General features: G+C 37.5%; 2 protein-coding genes across 3 annotated transcripts in view; both read left to right on the forward strand.

Annotated features, from left to right (window-relative positions):
* Nucleotides 1-20288, forward strand: part of LOC134312002 (uncharacterized) — a 42211-nt gene that overhangs the window by 13252 nt on the left and 8671 nt on the right. Inside the window, exons 5-12 of the mRNA XM_062993650.1 lie at nt 3412-3458; nt 10512-10626; nt 12026-12615; nt 13044-13139; nt 13210-13443; nt 13993-14140; nt 17327-17508; nt 17674-17824. Of these exons, the coding sequence (XP_062849720.1) occupies nt 3412-3458; nt 10512-10626; nt 12026-12615; nt 13044-13139; nt 13210-13443; nt 13993-14140; nt 17327-17508; nt 17674-17824 (1563 nt within the window). The remainder of the gene's footprint in view (nt 1-3411; nt 3459-10511; nt 10627-12025; nt 12616-13043; nt 13140-13209; nt 13444-13992; nt 14141-17326; nt 17509-17673; nt 17825-20288) is intronic.
* On the forward strand, nt 5288-19706 carry LOC134312512 (E3 ubiquitin-protein ligase TRIM39-like). 2 transcript variants are annotated; one of them, XM_062994504.1, is made up of 7 exons: nt 5288-5338; nt 10512-10626; nt 12026-12615; nt 13044-13139; nt 13210-13443; nt 13993-14140; nt 17327-19706. In XM_062994504.1, the coding sequence occupies exons 3-7, from the start codon at nt 12028-12030 to the stop codon at nt 17866-17868; spliced, it is 1608 nt and encodes a 535-aa protein (XP_062850574.1). In that variant the 5' UTR covers nt 5288-5338; nt 10512-10626; nt 12026-12027; the 3' UTR covers nt 17869-19706. The 2 variants fall into 2 exon arrangements, 1 of the variants encoding a protein (XP_062850574.1); XR_010011561.1 differs by lacking the exons at nt 5288-5338; nt 10512-10626; nt 12026-12615; ... (1 more) ...; nt 13210-13443; nt 13993-14140 and adding an exon at nt 16538-17187 and having other exon boundaries at nt 17327-17414.

Raw genomic sequence — 20288 nt, forward strand, 5'->3', positions numbered from 1 at the left:
ACCGGCAACAAAAGTGAGTACACCCCTAAGAGACTACACCCCTAAATGTCCAAATTGAGCACTGCTTGTCATTTTCCCTCCAAAATGTCATGTGATTTGTTAGTGTTACTAGGTCTCAGGTGTGCATAGGGGGCAGGTGTGTTCAATTTAGTAGTACAGCTCTCACACTCTCTCATACTGGTCACTGAAAGTTCCAACATGACACCTCATGGCAAAGAACTCTCTAAGCATCTTAAAAGACGAATTGTTGCGCTACATGAAGATGGCCAAGGCTACAAGAAGATTGCCAACACCCTGAAACTGAGCTGCAGCACAGTGGCCAAAATCATCCAGCGTTTTAAAAGAGCAGGGTCCACTCAGAACAGACCTCGCGTTGGTCGTCCAAAGAAGCTGAGTGCACATGCTCAGCGTCACATCCAACTGCTGTCTTTGAAAGATAGGCGCAGGAGTGCTGTCAGCATTGCTGCAGAGATTGAAAAGGTGCGGGGTCAGCCTGTCAGTGCTCAGACCATACGCCGCACACTACATCAAATTGGTCTGCATGGCTGTCACCCCAGAAGGAAGCCTCTTCTGAAGTCTCTACACAAGAAAGCCCGCAAACAGTTTGCTGAAGACATGTCAACAAAGTACATGGATTACTGGAACCATGTCCTATGGTCTGATGAGACCAAGATTAATTTGTTTGGTTCAGATGGTCTCAAGCATGTGTGGCGGCAATCAGGTGAGGAGTACAAAGATAAGTGTGTCATGCCTACAGTCAAGCATGGTGGTGGGAATGCCATGGTCTGGGGCTGCATGAGTGCAGCAGGTGTTGGGGAGTTACATTTCATTGAGGGACACATGAACTCCAATATGTACTGTGAAATACTGAAGCAGAGCATGATCCCCTCCCTCCGGAAACTGGGTCGCAGGGCAGTGTTCCAGCATGATAATGACCCCAAACACACCTCTAAGACGACCACGGCTTTATTGAAGAGGCTGAGGGTAAAGGTGATGGACTGGCCAAGCATGTCTCCAGACCTAAACCCAATAGAACATCTTTGGGGCATCCTCAAGCGGAAGGTGGAGGTGCGCAAAGTCTCAAATATCCGCCAGCTCCGTGATGTCGTCATGGAGGAGTGGAAAAGCATTCCAGTGGCAACCTGTGAAGCTCTGGTAAACTCCATGCCCAGGAGAGTTAAGGCAGTTCTGGCAAATAATGGTGGCCACCCAAAATATTGACACTTCACAAACTTTCACTAAGGGATGTACTCACTTTTGTTGCCGGTGGTTTAGACATTAATGGCTGTATATTGAGTTATTTTGAGGGAAGAATAAATTTACACTGTTATATAAGCTGCACACAGACTACTTTTCATTGTGTCAAAGTGTCATTTTGTCAGTGTTGTCCCATGAAAAGATATACTTAAATATCTGCAGAAATGTGAGGGGTGTACTCACTTTTGTGATACACTGTATATATATATATATATATATATATATATATATATATATATAGTTGCGAAGCATTGAAGAGGATAAAGCATCTTTTTGCAGCTTAATATACTATATATTAGATATAACACACACACACACACACACATATATATATATATATATACAGTATATGTGTGTGTGTTATATCTAAAATATAGTATATTAAGCTGCAAAAAGATGCTTTATCCTCTTCAATGCTTCGCAACTATATATATATATATTAGGGCTGTCGAAGTTAACGCGATAATAACGCATTAACGCGATTTCAATTTAACGCGATTAAAAATAATAGTGCCGTTAACGCAAATTCTAGTTAATGTTGAGACTTGACTGGTAGAACTACAACGCTCGGTTACATTATGTTAACATTATGTTAAAACAAACGTTTTAATGTCGGACTTGCCACCGTTTTTCATTTGCGGTTTGTTAGCATAATGTAACCGAGCGTTGTAGTGATGCACTTATAAAGAAATAAATACACGCTATATTCACAAGTTGTCGGGAGCAGAACACTTTTATTAACTTATTCTGTTAAGGTACCAAATACCGGAAAGCTGAGTCAAGCACGTTAGTCCATGAACTATGGAAGCCCCAAAGGGTCAAAACACACTCACTTCGTGTAGAAACGGCCATCAAACCATTGTCACAATACAACCACAGAAAAGTCTGTTACAATAACTACGCCTTATCCCACCTAAAGCACCGCTGATCTACAATGTTTGCTGATGGAGAAATTCTAAACTACAATCTGACATTTACTGCCTAGTATGTGAGTGAATAAAACTCCCTTACAGTTTTCTCTTGTCCCAGCAGTTTTTAACATCAGTACATTTAGCATAAAATGTGTTCACCATTTTAATTGTAACATTTCACATAAAAATCCTTGTTTTCTATAACATTTACACAGATTTTTTTTAATGCGATTAATCGCGATTAACTATATGAAATTCTGAGATTAATCGCGATTAAAAAATTTAATCGTTTGACAGCCCTAATATATATATATATATATTTGCAACAAAAGACATACCATGGTAAAATTATGCAAATGTAAAATTTTAAAATTCCATTAAAACAAGTGGAATTGTTACAGACCAATTTGAAAGGTCTAAAATAAGCAAATCAAATTATTATCAAATCACCCCATCAGACTCTTAAAGAATACTTCTACTTACTGACTGTATGAGTCTCAGACATTTATACATTTCACTTTACATTGGTTTGCAATCCTATTATTCTAAATTCCTAAGGTAAAATACTCTCAAATCACAAGCTGAGTACTCGTGTTATTTATGATTGTGGGGTGGCATTTGATAAGATTTTGATTTGACTTTTTAATAAGTTTGCTATCCCATCACCCCAGCTGTAAAAAGATGCTTTATTCTCTTCAATGCTTCGCAACTGTATTACCGTAAAACGGGGTGTGGGCGCACAGTAAAACTTGTAGCGCAGACAATCCGTGCGTACGGTTTACTAAACCGAGGGTACGGTTTACTAAACCGAGGGTACGGATTACTAAACCGAGGGTACGGATTACTAAACCGAGGGTACGGTTTACTAAACCGAGGGTACGGATTACTAAACCGAGGGTACGGATTACTAAACCGAGGGTACGGATTACTAAACCGAGGGTACGGTTTACTAAACCGAGGGTACGGATTACTAAACCGAGGGTACGGATTACTAAACCGAGGGTACGGATTTTGTCTTCATATATATTTTTTTCCTTAGTGACCCCTAAGGGGCTCCGTATATAACAGTCTAAAGATACTATATTTATCTGAATAACAGTGTAAAGATGCAATACTTCCTGAATAACAGTCTAAAGAGTCTAGAATATAGCCTGAATGAATGTCCAGCACATAATTTGACTTCATTTTAGATATTTAATGTAAAAGAATATCGTAATGTAATGTGTTCCTTCTTTTGTCACAGGTGCAGTGGATGCTGCACCTGCAAGGATACAGGAGCTGGAGCACAAGGTGATGGAGCTGGAGAATGAAATAAAGCAGATTCTGATTCTGACAGACCAACCTAAGCTGAATTATTTCAATAATAATAACAATTCAATAAGTCATTTTCAGGTTCTAGAATATTTCAGTTCAGATTCATGTATTTTTTCTAATTTACTTTGTACAAAACTCTGCTTACATGCTTAAACCTTTTCATCACTTTTCTCAACCACTCAGGGCCATAGCTAATGATCTGGGGCCATTAACATCGTATGTAAATAGCCATGTAAAAAATCTGGGTGTCATTTTTTATCCCGCTCTTAAGTTTGAGAAACAAGTTAATGCTGTTGTGAGAGCTAGTTTCTTTCAACTTAGGAACATTGCTAAAGTGAAAAGTATCCTTTCTTTTAATGATTTGGAAACAGTAGTGCATGCTTTTATTTCCTCGCGTATCGATTTTTGCAATTCACTGTACTTGGGAATCAGTCAGTCAAGCTTGTCACGTCTACAGCTGGTTCAAAATGCAGCCGAGAGGCTCCTGACCGGTACCAAGAAAAGGGAGAGCATTACCCCCATACTTGCATCATTGCATTGGTTACCAGTCAAATATAGGATAGAATTTAAAGTTCTATTATTTGTTTTTAAGGCTTTACATGGCTTGGCTCCGAGCTATATCGTTGACCTTCTCTGTGTTTACTCCACTCCACGAGCTCTACGATCCTCTAACCAGCTGCTCTTAGCTATTCCACGTTCTCAAATGAGGTTTAAGGCCTTTTCTGTAACTGCCCCAAGACTCTGGAATAGTCTTCCACTTTTCATAAAGGAGTCCCACACAATAGATGCCTTCAAGTCAAATTAAAAAACGTATTTGTTTTCTTTGGCATTTGAGTCTTCTTAATGAATAAGTTTTTAATATTTTTTGGGTTGTCATAGCCATCTTTGTTTTAGTGGTTTTATTTGATTTATATGTTGGTGCGTATGTATGTTATTTTGTATGTATGTTAATGATTTGTTAAATGTTATATGCATAATTGAGTGTTATTTATACTTGATTTTAATGTACAGCACTTTGGTTGACACACGTTGTCTTTTAAATGTGCTATAGAAATAAAGGTGACTTGACTCTCCCTCAAGCAAATATGGTTTCTCTATGGTTAGTTGTTCAGGTGTTATTGTCTAGAGGATGTTTTTGTATGTTGATGTTGCTTCTGTTGAAACAACACTGGATATGGAAAAATGCTTCATGAATTAAGACGATCATTTTAATGAATTCAAGTAATTCAAGTTTGCATACTTTTATAAATATTTACTAATATAATAAATCAAATACATTTTAACCTTCTTTTACTCTGCCTTTTGTTTGTTTGTCAATTCAGTTACGGTTATTAAAACTAATGCATTCTTTAGAACACTATTAATATTGTCTCAGTGAACATGTTTATTTTTGAAGTGCATTTAAGGGTAAAATGTTTCTTTTTGTGCACTTAACAAAAACAAATTACTACAAACAAATGTCTAAATATATTCTCAGTGCTGGTTTATGTACATTTTTAAGGCAAAATTCAATATTTCAACAAACAAATTATGCAGAGATGCAGTGAACTCCATTACAGCGGCGCTTTGTTTACCCTGCTAAATGAAACCGGAAATACGTCATCGGGCTCTGTGAAAAGGGCGAACTTCGAAACTCTCAACGGAGTTCACGGTAAAATGCTAATCTCTATAACAAATCAGTAAGAACTCTGAACTGTGCAGTACAGAATACGAACTAATATCGAGAAGTTTTCTTTTATTTCTGATCGGATAATAAATGAGTACATATTTATATGGTGCCACTAAACACTGCGGTGGATGGGAGGAGGAAACTCGTGTAACTCGTGTTGGGTTTCAGCTGAAACTCAAATACAGAAGTAAATCAATTTGGTTTAAACTCTCTACAAACTTTTTATTCGTTATTGTTCCTCCAGAAGATGTTATCATACCGTTTTACTGTCTTACTTACCTTCAGCAAACCCACAACCTTGGGTTTAGGACCTTGGTAAAGTTAGTTTTACATTGGTCATTCGCCTGACACTCGAGTTTCTTTCGGCTTGTTCTCGGCTAATAAACATCCAAAAATTAATAAAACTGCACGAACTGATTCAGCAGTAAACAAGGAACAAACTACAATCAAATATGTTTAAAAGAGTTTTTTCTGTTAATTTTTATTTAACGTTATTTCGTAAATGTGAGGTTCGTCTGCATTGAAATGCTAAGGGAGCGTCTACAAAGTGCATAAAGCTGAGGTGTAGTAATTACCATTGTACCATTCAATACAACTGTATTAAGTCCTACAGTATGATAACAGTAAAATGTAAAAATATCTAAAAATGAAAGTAAATTTAATATAATAAACGATGCAATAGTTACCTAGTGACATGTACAACCCACTACACTTAAATTACAAGAAAAAAGCCCTACAGTATGGGTACAGTAATAAATAATTAAAAGTTACAAAAAATAAAAATGAAGAAGCATAATCTTTTTCATATAACCAAGGATGTAGTAGTTAACTAGTCACTTGTACTACTTACTACAACCACATTATAAAAATCATACAGCATGGGTACAGTAACGAATCATATAATGTACTACAGTAAAGAGACAGCAATAATAAAATATAGACGATTAATAAAAATTGAAAATGCAAATTTTCATATAACGAGGGTTGTAGTAGTTAACTAGTCACCTGTACTAGTTACTACAACTACATTACAAATTAAAAGTCCTACAGCATGTGTACGGTAACGAATCATAAATTTTAAAAAATGAACAAAAATCAAGAAACACAAATTTTGATATAACAAAGATTGTAGTAGTTAACTAGTCACTTGTTGTACTTACTACAACCACATTACAAGTTAAAAGTCCTACTGCATTTATACAGTAACATCATAGGGACAGTGGTAGCCTAGTGGGTAGAGCTTTGGTCTATCAACCGGAAGATTGGGGGTTCAAATCCAGGCTCTGCTATGCAGCCACTGTTGGGTCCTTGAGCAAGGCCCTTAAACCTGTCTGCTCCAGGGGCGCCGTATGGTGGCTGACCCTGCGCTCTGACCCCAGCTTCCAAACAAGCTGGGATATGCGAAGAAAGAATTTCATTGTACTGTACACCTGTATATATATGTGACAAATAAAGTATATCTTCTTCTTCTTCTGAATTAAAAAAAAACTAACAAAATTTGAGAAACGCAAATGTTCATATAACAAATGTTGTAGTGGTTACCTAGACACCTGTACTAGGTACTACAATAACATTACAAATTAGGTTTTACAGTATAAGTACAGTAACGAATCAAATATAAAAAATAACAAAAATGTAGAAACCCAAATTTTTTTATGACGAAGGTTGTAGTAGTTATCTAGACACCTGTACAAGCACATTACACATTATAGGTAGTTACACATACAAGTCCTACAGTATAGGTACAGTAGGTAATAAAAAAATGTACAAAAATTAATAATTTAAAAATGCACATTTTCACATAATGAAAGTTGTGGTAGTTATCTAGTGGGTTGTGCTACAGCCACATTACAAAATATGTATTGGTTTTTTGAAGTGCTTCGAAACTTGCCGGTCATTGGATAAATTGCATGATTTTGTCCCGCCCCCGGAAGCTGAGCGTCTCTGGGGGTCTGGACGCTGAGCTTCTGCAAGATGATTGGAGGATCAGTCGAAAGGCTGAATCCCGTTTTGATTGACAGCTATTTTGAGATCTACACTGTCACCTAATCACCGCTACTTAATCAGGCCATTTTCTTGAAACGGAACGGAGGGCAGAATTTATGTATAAATAAATTGACAAATTTTATGATGTAAGCCGACAATGAGCTTCCCCTCTTTGAAAGAACAGCAGCCGCCAATAATATATATATATAAAACAAAAATACAACAAAAAATACATTTTAATACTGTTAAGGTTTAATGCACCAAGTGCATTACAAAATAAATGTCTTACAAAAATGGGTACAGCAATAAATTATGAATTGTAAAAATGTAATAAAAATCAAGAAATATAAATTTTGATCAAATAAAGGTTAAAGTAGTCTTTTAGCGGAATGTACTGCTTACCACAGCTGCATTACAAAAGAGCACTACAGTACAGGTACCATAATAAATCATATAAAAATTTTAATTATATGATTTACTGCTGTACCCTTACTGTAGGACTAGATGTATTGTTTGTACTGTGTGTTTGTAGTTCATAGTGATAATGCAGACATGTTTTTTATTTTTAATAATTTATTAATTATTCTACCTCATCCATTGTTTCTCCAAAAATCAATGTGAACAGTGAGCCTGCTTTTGGCTGACGAGACAGTCAGCGTCAGGTTCCATGTTTGTTACTGCCTGTCTTAATAAGTGATGCAAACGTTGATCAGTAAGTCTGGATCTGGTTGGAGATTTGAGGTGTTTGAACTTCGAAAAAGTCTGCTCACGGATATAGGTGCTCCCGAAAATGGTTGTAATTTTGAGCGCATGTTTTTTGAGATTGGGGTAGCTCTCAATGGGGAGAGAGGCATAGAAATCAAGTGTTTGACTTGAATGCATCTTTGAGGCTGTCAAAAGTTTGTAATTCTGCCAATTCCATCTGGTAAATTGGATCGACACAGTCAATGTCTGCTGCTAAAGGACTCTGTAAAAGTTGGATCTCTTTTCGTGGACGTGAAGCTCTCGGAATCTGGCCTGAAATGCACTTTGTAACATTTCCAGGGCCTCAACACACTTTTCAGTCAGGAACGCAAGTGATGGCTTCTCAGCTGACAGTTTCCGAGTAGTGGGGAGATGGCAGAAGTTTTCCTCCTTTACATGTTTAAGGAGGAGACCCAGTTTTACTTCAAATGCTTTTACATATAAATGCATGTCGCAGATGAGTCTTTCCTTGCCTTGGAGCTGTACATTAAGGCCGTTGAGTAGCTCTGTTACATCTGTTAAGAAAGCAAGGTGCCGTTTGCATTCTGCGTCGTTGAGTTCGGGCACAGTTTTGCTTTTAGACAGCATGAACGCATTGATCTCGGGAAGAAGATCATTAAACCGTTTCAAACTCGCCCCCGACTCAGCCAGCGGATCTGAGTGTGGTAAAGCACATCTGCATAAGCAGCATTCAGCTCAGATAATAATTCCTGAAACTGCCTGTGGTGAAGAGCATTAGCTTTAATGAAATTAACACATGGCACGACGACTTTCATAAAGGAATCTCACTTAACTGCTTTGCAACACAGTGCTTGCTGGTGGATCAGGCAGTGTATGGCGATCGGAAGAGAGTGGCCACGGTCACACATTTCTCTATTGATGCGTGCAAAAACTCGCGGAACAGACTATGCTTGAAGCGCCATCGGTTGTCACACTCGTTAGCTTAGCACAGTCGAAACCCAAATCAGTCACGGTCTGTTAAACATTTTTGTATATGTATATGTATCTTCCGTTGTCGTTCCTTTGATGCTTTGTAGTGCAGCAAGCTCCTCTGTGACTTATCAGTCACTTATCACTTATCACTTATCAGTGATTCCACGGATGAAAATCAAAAGTTGTGCCGTATCGCGCACATCGTTGCTTTCGTCAAGTGCCAGTGAAATATAGCAAAAACGTTTTACCTTAGTTTGGTATTGCATGTGCAAATTATTCCTATTTTTTCTACTCTTCTTGTAATTGTCGGTGCGGACAGACTTATAGCATTGAACAAGTCTTTTTTTCTCCATGGCAACAGAAGTCAGGCACTGTTTCACAAACTCGTCTTCTGTGAATGGCTTCACACTGCTAGCTATTAGCCTGGCCACTTGAAGGCTAGCTCGAACCAGCGATATATTTAGATGTTTCTGCTTTAAAAAATAATTTTGCTGAGTTGTACTTGTTTCAGTTTAGATTTTTTATCTGCCCTCGCCTGCCCCGTCATTTGTTTTTATGACACGATTCGTAATGGCAGCGCAGGTTGTATTCCTTAAACGCAACGACTGACTCCTGACATAAGAGACAAACGGCCCTTTCCTTGCACTGGACAAAAAAAGTAATCAGAGGTCCAATGTTGATTGAATATCCTACACTCAGAGTAAATTTTTCTTTTCTTCGACATTACGTCAGATATGCGGTTTTGCAGAACATTCACAAAAAGCATAAAGATAATGCTATTATAGCTATTAATTACGATGGGGTTTTTTTACGCATTAACCGCCGTAAAATCTACGGAGACTCTGTGTGGCCAATTACTGTCTGTACTATTTTTTCCGCTATAATACTGTGAGTTCGAAGATGAACAGTGCTTTCAAATGACAGCAGCGGGCCGTATACGGCCATAGTTTGGTGACCCCTGCTCTAGGACTTAATACAGTTGTATTGAATGGTACATGCCACTGGGTAATTACTACACCTCAGCTTCATGCTCTTTGTAGATGCTCCCTTAGCATTTCCTTAGCATTTCAACGCAGACGCACCTCACATTTACGAAATAACGTTAAATAAAAATTAACAGAAAAAACTTATAAACATAAAAAAATAAACATATTTGATTGTAGTTTGTTCCTTGTTTATTGCAGAATCAGTTCGTGCAGTTTTCTTAATTTTTGGATGTTTATTAGCCGAGAACGAGCCGAAAGAAACTCGAATGTCAGGCGAATGACCAATGTAAAACTAATTTTACCACTGTGTTTTTAAGTTGTGAATATGGTAGAACCAAAAGTACAAAAATTACAACTCGGGTTGGTCAAAACAAAACATTATGTTTCACTTCCAATCAACCTGTGGTGACCCTTTTGTTTTCTGTGGGTTTATGATAAACCAACCAGCAACAATTTGACAACCTATTTGCTGTTACTTTAATTTTAGATTCACACCGAATATTTATTTTATTATTATTTACACTTTGTCCAGTAGTACAAAATACAACAATTTTACATCTCTACATACTCTTTTTCCCAGACAGTCCTCAGTCCTCTTTTTTGGACATAGAAAATGTGTCCGACCAAAAATGTCAGAGATTCGGCTTTTATAGTCTGTCTGCACTGTTCTTTGTGTGTTTTTGAACTGATTTCACTTTTATCTTCTCGCAGTTCTTCACAGGGAATAACCGAAAAATTCAGTTTTTTCTCTGGGTCGAGCTCCTTGGGAAGGTGCCAGTCCAGCAAAAACACAAAACTGCAGCTAAAGGAGAGTTTGTGAGATCAGGTAAAACAGAAGATGTTGTTACTGCTGCAGAGGGAGTTTTTGCATTTCACATCAGGGAGCATCACAACAGCTACAGATCAGTGAACTGCAGCATGTGTGCCTTGTTAAAAAGTCTTGCTCTGATTCTAGAACATTTCCAAGTGAGCGTAGTAAGACAAAGGTTATTGTCAACGCCGTGATAGCGCCACATTCTGCCGAAAAAGCTCTACTGATGAACTATTTTATTTGTTATTATTGTGTAGGGCTAAATGCTGAATTAAAAGTAATAAGATTATCTGACCATAAATGCATTTGTTAGTTGTCTTGTTAAAAAAATAGCTGTTTATTTATTTAGGTTCAGTAACATAGTAGTTGGATGGTTATTGATGCATTTGTTAAATATTTAAACCCCTACTTTATACATATTGCCATGGTGCCACCCATTACATGAAATTACCAATCCAACCTATTCAGCCGCCCTCAAACCAAACCTTCCACCAAGTGCATGTTTCCTTTTGGCCCATGCTGCCATCCTGCCAAGTGTCCTCTTTTTTGAAAACCAAAATATGGCCACCCAAGTTTAAATCTTAATATATCTAACAAACTTTTAAAATATGTAATACTATGAAAAAAAGATTATTAAATTAATAATAATGAATTAATTGATTGTCATTAACATCTACCTAGAGCTCCACTTAAAATTAAACCAGTACAAGTAGCTTGCTTGCTACAGAGCTCGTGACACTGAACTCTACTGGCCACCGTAGATGCTAGAACCACAGTTCTACTTCATCCACATTTAAAATGCATTACATACATTTACACAAAGATTCTTTGTAGCAGCAATACTTACACTATTTAAGATTTCTGCACCTTGCACACGCAAGAATGGAAATGAACCCAAGTGCATGATGCTTGATCAGGGTAGAACAATACTGTGGCCGAAAAGCTACTAACAAAAAAGGAGATTGTCAGAAAAAAAAGAGACAGAAATAAATAAGGTAGCTAAAATAATGAAAAGAAAGTAACAATTGAAAGACACAAAACTATCCACAGCTGTAACTGATAAAGTGAATAGAATAGGGATAGCACGAAACTGAGAACTGGTTATCACAACGTTATCACAATGTTACACTTCTCGGTCCATGACCTGTAAGGCTGTGAACTCACACCTGCAGTGAATTAATGCTCAACAAAACAGCATCTGCATGACTAAAATATGTAGAAAACTGTAATGGAACTTTAATCTTTATATTAAAAATGATTTAGCTAAAATATTGCTGAATTTGCACCTCTTTTACAGTAAAGCCTACTGTGTGGCAAGCGGTTATTAAAAGCCCTCGAAATTTGGTCAATGTAAAAAAGTTAATTTAATTTGTTTTTAGTTTATTCTTGTTTCTGTCTTTATTACCTCTTTCAGTCATGGCCTTCTCCAGCAGTTTCCTGTCTGAAGATCAGCTCCAGTGCTCCATCTGTCTGGATGTGTTCACTGACCCAGTCTCTACTTCATGTGGACACAACTTCTGCATGATCTGTCTCAAAAAATGCTGGGACACCAGTTCAGTCTGCCAGTGTCCAGTTTGTAAAAAAGATTTCTCTAAAAGACCTGAACTTAATGTAAATACTTTCATCTCTGGTCTGGCTGCTGAGTTTAAGAAATCAGTTCAGGTGAAATCCAGCAGCGCTGCAGAACAACTTCCCTCCAAACCTAAAAGTGTGCTGTGTGATTACTGCACTGAGGAGAAGCTGGAGGCTGTAAAGTCCTGTCTGGATTGTGGAGTTTCTTACTGTAACACTCATCTGATGCCTCATAGAACTGTAGCTAAACTCAAGAAACACAAACTGATCGATCCTGTAAAGAACCTGGAGGATTACATCTGCCAGAAACATGAGAAACCTCTGGAGATGTTCTGTAGAGACGACCAGGCATATGTTTGTTTGTTCTGTACATTAGATGACCACAAGAACCACAGAACTGTTTCTCTAGAGGAGGAGATTGAAGTGAAGAAGGTGAGGAGCATTGTGACACAGTGAGAGAAAACAGCTGCTGTTTTAAAACGTAACTGAACTCTAAATGGTTTAATTATAAATACTTTGATTGGCAGACTCTAATTATGTAAAGTATTTTTTAAAAACTGGTGATAGCTATTAAAATCATCAAATATGTGCTCAATAATTAAGTCACAAGTTAAAAAAAAATCTTGACATACATGTACTGTGTAGGTGTATGTAAACCTTTGACGTGTATGTAAGATTTTTGAGCTGTATACATGCTGCAATATTTAATGACAATAAATGTGTAGATCTTGTGTTTTTTTATGCCTTACAAACATACTGTTTGTTATTATGCAATTTGTAATTGCATAATAATTTGATGTAAATGTTGACATTTATTAGATTGTTAAGTCTTATTCGTGATCTTATTTTTTCCTGTATAGAACCAGCTTGGTGAGATACGAGCAGAACTTCAGCAGATGATCCAAGAGCGACTAAATACTATTGAGGAAATCCAAAAATCTGTAGAACTTCATAAAGTGAGTCATAATTTATTCTATAACGGTTTTATTTAAATAAAAATATCTGATTTAATTTCTGTCCTGTTAGAAAAACACAGAGAAGGAGAAAGCCGCCAGTATGATGATGTTCAGATCTCTGATGAGCTGCATTGAGAGAAACCAGGCTGAGCTGATTAAAGTGATGGAAGAGAAGCAAAAAGCAGCAAAGAAACAGGCTGAAGAGTTCATTAAAGATCTGCGACTAGAAATCAGTGAACTAAAGCGGAAAAACACTGAGCTGGAACATATCTCCAACATTGACAATCATCTCCACCTTCTACAGGTCAGAGTCCATCTGTTTATCAGTAGCAGCAGAAACCTTATCAGTAGGAGAAACAGGTCACTGGATGAAATTTGTATAAGAAAGTTAATGTTAAACAAGTTGGTTCTATTATTGGACGTCCCACCCTTCAACAAAATGAGCCACCTGCTCATTTGACGATGTTTTGAAACTATGCTGTTCTATTCATCCAGTGCAGTTCTGGCTGACTTATCTGGCAGCTTGTGTTGGCCAAATGCCTCACTAAATTACTTTATGTTGTTTTTATTGTTACTGTATGTAAGATTAACTTGTATTGTGTGAGCAAAAGGAAAAACAATATTTATTATCTAATTTTAAGGGATTTTGCAAAATGTCAGCTTGGTCTTAGTTCCAGGTTTATAAAACTCTCCACATATAAGTACAGTTGAATCAGATTCTGATCTTTTATGATTGTAAATAAATGTCTGTGGGAGTGAATAGACTCGGGTAGAACTGAAGCAGTAATGCAGCACATGACAGGACAGAACTTACCATACTAAGCTATTTCTCCTCTGTCCTGCTGTACTGTAGATTTGCTCATCTCTGTGCAGTCCTCCACCCACCAAGAACTGGACTGATACCAAGATTAACCCTCATCTGAATGTGGAGACTCTGAGGAGAGCTCTGTCTCAGCTTCAGAAATCTCTTGATACTGAAATGAACAACCTTCCTGAGATCAGTAAGTACTGGGAACTACGTGATTTGTCGGAATTTGTGGTGAATTTAAGCACAGGAAGTCATTAACATTGTACTTCTAACCTGCCCAGCCCAAATCGGCTAGCTGGTAGGGGAAGTGCAGGTCAATGCAAGTGTACTGTAGTTGTCTGAGAACCACGGTTCAAAGCAGTTACTTTAAAAACACTCGTGCCACTCAGCTTTGAGCTCTGGTCAGTCTTTTGCTATACTTTTTTTCATTTTCTGTAACTCAGGCTTGACCACCAGAGTTCAGTGAAGTAGGCATAAGATGCCACGGCTTCTTCTTCTTTGAGTTTCTCATGGTTGCTACAGTAGCTTCTCATGAGCATTTGGTTTGTACCTTGTCTGTGGACTGAGTTTCTTACTGAGTTCACTTTGCATTTTGTTTGAGATGACTGCAGATGGTCTGCAGTAAAGTATGGGAGACTGGTATTTGGCCAGAAGAATGTCTTCATTCCACTACATAAGAAAGGTGACTTGGTTAAATGCAGCAACTACAGGCCCATTGCACTGCTCTCACATGCAAGATTGTGTTGCAAGTAATCTTAAAACGAATGCAAAGCAAGTAGGTACAGCCAACAAGAACAAGCTGGATTTTGGCCAAGAAGGACCATGCCGGATTAGATCACAAACCTCCAGATTTTCTTGGAGAAAGGCAGAGAACAGAACCAGGCACTATATTTATCTTTTATTGATTTCACAAAGGCATTTCACGTGGAACAGCATGACCAGTTATAAACCACCATGCTTAAAATGGGTTTTCCCTTCCAAATACTGAGGAATCTGTATAGCTAACAACTTGCTACTAAAAGAATTTACTGGAGGTTTCAGGATTGGTGAAAAGACCATTGAGCAATTTAGCTGATAAATGCAGCAAAAATGAAAGTAATGACGAACACTAAAGGTGTACTGGAGATTATGATGGACGGTAGAAGATTAAAACAAGTGAACTCTTTCTTATATTTGAAAAGTAAGAGTATCGAATGTGGCAGATTGTGCTGGTGAAGTAAAATCAAGAATAGCAATGGGCATGGCGGTGATGGTCAAATTAGCTCCATTATCAAGCTAAGATTGATAAAAGTATTTGTCGGGCCAGTAGCTAGATACAATTTATATACATACAGTATGTGAAGCCTGGACAGTGAAGGAAGAAAAAAAAGAGGTTTACAAGATGGCCAGAACAGAAATAGAACTACTGAACAAGTCCAGCTAGTTATGTTGGGCAAGTATGAGGCACCCACATGTTAATATTGAAGACAGGGTTATGGCAGGGCATATGGAAGGACTTGATAAGTTTAGTGGAACTGCTTCTAAAATTGACTGGGCAGAAATTATTCTTCATTTGTACCTCTTGTGGGCCATCCACAGCATTTCAAAGCACTTCACATCCTAGACTCTGGATAGCTTCAGCATTTTAACCCCCCATATATATTGTAAGTTAGCTTGTATGAGTAAGTAGGCATCAACTGGTCTATAATCAAAAGTTTCTCTATATGAACTCATTTCAGGATATTCATGTCAAAACTAAGCCTATAACACCATCTAGCGACCATGTGGTTATTTTGTGTAGTGAAGGCGAGGAAAAGGGTATCGGATAACCATTACATGGTTTAGGAGGAGTCTATTTATTTAGCTACATTTACACACACCTTCCAAGTAGGTTGGAAAAGTTTGGAGTTAAGAGTTCTGTGCAATTCACAGTTGCTTGCAGAAATCACAGTTCAAGTCGGTTCAGTTCACGGTTTGTGTTTCACTCTGATAGAGCCTGGAGGCTTTCTAGTTCCGTAAGGTTTCCAAGTTAAGGCATTATTCACACTCATAGTACCTGGTCAAGTTTTTGAATTTAAACGTAAGTCATCAGCATTTGGACCTCCCCCATGGGCAAGGTTTTAAAATCTATAATTTTGGATTTGGTTGAACACAACCTCTTTTCCGAGTCGCATATCATGGGTCTAAACACAGTGCTTCTCCATTTCCAACATAAAGAGGAGATCATTATCTTTTAACAGAGATGGAACAGCTCATTCCTCTGCAGCTGTGGAACAAACCTGAGGCAAAGTCTGAAAACCTCAACCATACTTCTTTCTGCTGAGTCTGGTTTAAGTTCTGGCATGAGGTGAACATTACTGGCTCTCGTAAACAGCTTGCAGGTAGACCATTCATATGCTTATGTTGAAGAGCCTTGGTTCTGATATTTTATTATTCACTACATTCCATTATTAATTGATAACATACATTTCAAATAGGTCCTACACTTTCCAGGTTCCACCACCACCCATTTTTAACTTGGGATTTATTTCATATAAAAACCACATATAGATAAATATACATACAAATCCTGACAATATAATACCTTGCTTTTGCATGTTTATTCTACCATAACTACTACTTAGTTGCATTAAATGACTTGGTTACCTGGTGAGAAAAACTAATTGTCTTAAAGGGCATCACTCCATGAGAAAAGTGACTTACTTGTTAGGAGTTTAGTTTCCAGTATTACCACAAATGTACCTTTGGTGCTCCATTGTTATCTTATTAATTAATTCCTTTTCTGGTGAGAAATAAGAAAAGGTCTTTGGAATAACATCATCCTGCCACACAAGACCAATAATAAGCTGGACTGACATCATCATAATGTGGATTGCATTATTGGGGGCTAGTCTGCTACATGGGATATGAGACAGAGGACATCTGAGAAAGCTGAGCTATCTGTGTAGCCATCTCATGCAAAGCAATGACGTCAGTGTGGCATGACATGACAATTGGTCCCTTAGATGCGTTGTTTCTAAATACTATCTTATTAAAATAAAGAAAAAGTAAAATGTAATCTAAAATATTGTCCATTTTACTTTCTAAACAGAACTGAAGAGAATTCAACAGCATGCAGGGCCAGTGATAGCTCAGTGGTTAAGGTACTGGACTAGTAAACAGAAGGTTGCCGGTTCAAGCCCCGCCACCACCAAGTTGCTACTGTTGGGTCCCTGAGCAAGGCCCTTAACCCTTAATTGCTCATCGTGTTCTGCTCATTGTGTAAGTCGCTTTGGATAAAAGCGTCTGCTAAATGCTAAAAATGTAAATGTAAATGTGGACTCTCATTGATCATTAATGATGACTAAATCTAAACATTCACTATTATTCACTGTTCTCTAATTGTGTTTCTTTCTCTCAGTGGACGTGACTCTGGATCCTGATACAGCAAATTCTTACCTGATACTGTCAAATGATGGAAAACAAGTGAGAGATGGAGACAAACAACAGAATCTCCCTGATAATCCAGAGAGGTTTGATCGTTGTGTCTGTGTACTGGGAAAGCAGGGATTCTCTTTAGGAAGATTTTACTATGAGGTGCAGGTCAGTGGAAAGACTGAGTGGACTTTAGGAGTGGCCAAACAGTCCATTAACAGAAAGGGTAGGATTACACTTACCCCAGAGAATGGATACTGGACAGTGTGTCTGAGAAGTTATACTGAATATATGGCTTGTGAATGTTACCCTGTTCTCCTTTCACTAAAACAGGCTCCTCAAAAGGTGGGGGTGTTTGTGGATTATGAGGAGGGTTTGGTCTCCTTCTATGATGTAGATGCCAGATCTCATATTTACACTTTTATCGTTCAGTCTTTCACTGAAAAACTCTACCCGTACTTCCGTCCTTCCCTCAATTATGGAGGTAAAAATTCAGCACCACTGATCATCACATCTGTTGAACAATAAATCTCAATAAATCCTGAGATTTGTTTTCCACAGACACAAACATTAATGTTTATAAATTAATGCATCCAGATTTTAAAGAATTGAAACGGAGATTAAATAAATACAATTTATATATTTAGTTAGAGAAGGTAATGATTAATTGATAGTCTGCAGAGTAGTTTTATTAATGCTGTCAGTTAAAAAGATTATTTAAATTTGACTGTTGACTTGGTTGACAACACATAACTGTTGATTTGGTTTAGGAGCAGTTAGCGTTTTTCAAGTGCTACAAAGTACAGGAGCAGTCCTAACTTTTACATTTGTTTGTTTTATTTAAATTATGAACAATGAAACGGTTGTTTATGAACAGTGGAACTATTACGCATTAACACCACAACAGTAAAGCTGTTTTCAATATGGTGTATGGTACTACATGGTAAACTCTGCTCATGTGGATCTGTTTGTAACTTTGTTACATAGTATAAAGGTAGAGCTTTGCTTATCAACTAAACCCAGTGTAGTGGATCAGACTTCCACCGATCCTACGGACATTAGGATTTTGGAATTCCATACAGGTCCTTATCTTCAAAGTTTTATGATCCCTGGAAGATTGGGGACCAAGTCTTGTGCCTACATCTCTCGAGCCTTTCATCTTCTGTTTATAACCTCTGTTACCAGGGCAAAGAAAAACAGACACCTAGAATCACAAATCTGGGGTGACTCTCAATGAATTAGACTGAAACACCTATCAAAAGTTGACAACCCCTTTTCCAAAAGGAGATGAGGCAAAAACAGATGGTAGACTCATCTGCCATATTCTCTCATCTCTCACCACTGTCATGTAAATCAAACCTCCTATCACACAGGAATTGCCAGCAAGAAGATGTCTGGATCTTTGCGTATTTTTCAGAGACCATCTATAGATGTTATTAAGGACTCTCCTGGTGACCAGGGGTGCCAGGCCTCTTGACCTACTGTGACTGCTAGAACCTATTCACACCTATACACACGCACACACATACCCACACACTCATGCAATTGTTTTGGTGACATTACATACATGTTCTTACAATTATTAATTCTTATACATACTCAGGGTCTAACTTTTTAAACCCAAGTTATAGTGTTAGAAATTATATTATGCATTATTATCCAAAATGAATATACTGTATGTTAATCTAAACTTTATTTGTACTGCATGCTTATATCAGGTTTTCATTATTAAGTTGTTATTATTCTCCAAATGGACAGTGTGTTTGTTGTAATGAAGTGTGTGATAAGCTGTTGAACCTATCTGGTGTTTAGATCTGTCTTGTAGCAGTTTGTATTAAGAATTAGCTTTAATAATTGGATGCGTTTCTTTTGTTCATGAATTGACCAGGCGCCATCTATTGACCATGAGTTGTTGGTCTTCATGGGGGGGGGCAACAGTAAAGGTATCTAATTTCGTCTGCTGAGAAGCCAAAGTGTAAAATTCTGAGTCATGGAGCTAATCTGGGACAGAGGAGGAAAACTTAAACCCAGCTATGTCTGTTGAGACCAGTTTGAAAATTCTGACGCAAGGTAACTTTGCTGGCTTCTGAATACTATTATAAGAAGTAGACTCAATTTTTCTATGCTCCTTGAAGGTCTTGGTTCTGTTGCTTTGTTTACAATGTACATGTTTTATTGACTGATAACAGGCATCCCAATTAGATTCTAGTGCTTTCCTGATCCCACCAAGGTTGATGTCAGTTATGTAAGTTCTTAGCATTAATTTAGTACCTACACATCCATCTTACTCTTCTTACTACTTAGTTGTTTTATTCCCTGAATCACTTTGTGTATGCTATATTTTTAACGTTCAATAAACATTATAATTATCCACAACTTAGCGCTGTGAGTTTCATTTCAGGAGAGAGACTGATCTGTTATTTCTTGGTAATTTCCCATCAAAAATGTCAGTGATGCTCCATAATTGATTATTAACAATTAATTTATGAATGAAATAATTGCTAACATTATTTCCCCTACATTTTACACTAGACCATTTTGTTAAATGCAGTTAAAACAAGAATCTGTGATTTGGTAATTCTCTTGGCCAAATTGATTGTTTATAAATACACAACCCCAAATCAGAAAAAGTTGGGACAGCATGGAAAATGCAAATAAAATAAAAACACAGAGTTTCTTGCTTTGACTTCTATTTGATTGCAAACAGTTTGAACCTGAGATATTTCATGTTTTATCTGCTCAACTTCATTTCATTTGTTAATAAACATCCATTCCTGCATTTCAGACTTGCAACACATTCCAAAAAAAGTTGGGACGGGGGCAATTTAGGGCTAGTAATAAGGTGAAAAAACTAAATAATGATGTGATTCCAAACAGGTGATTGTAACACCTTTGAAATAAATTAGAGTGGAGAGCCAGGCCTTCTCGTCCAACATTAGTGTCTGACC

Source organism: Trichomycterus rosablanca, chromosome 4 (assembly GCF_030014385.1).
Source record: "Trichomycterus rosablanca isolate fTriRos1 chromosome 4, fTriRos1.hap1, whole genome shotgun sequence".
Taxonomy (NCBI): domain Eukaryota; kingdom Metazoa; phylum Chordata; class Actinopteri; order Siluriformes; family Trichomycteridae; genus Trichomycterus; species Trichomycterus rosablanca.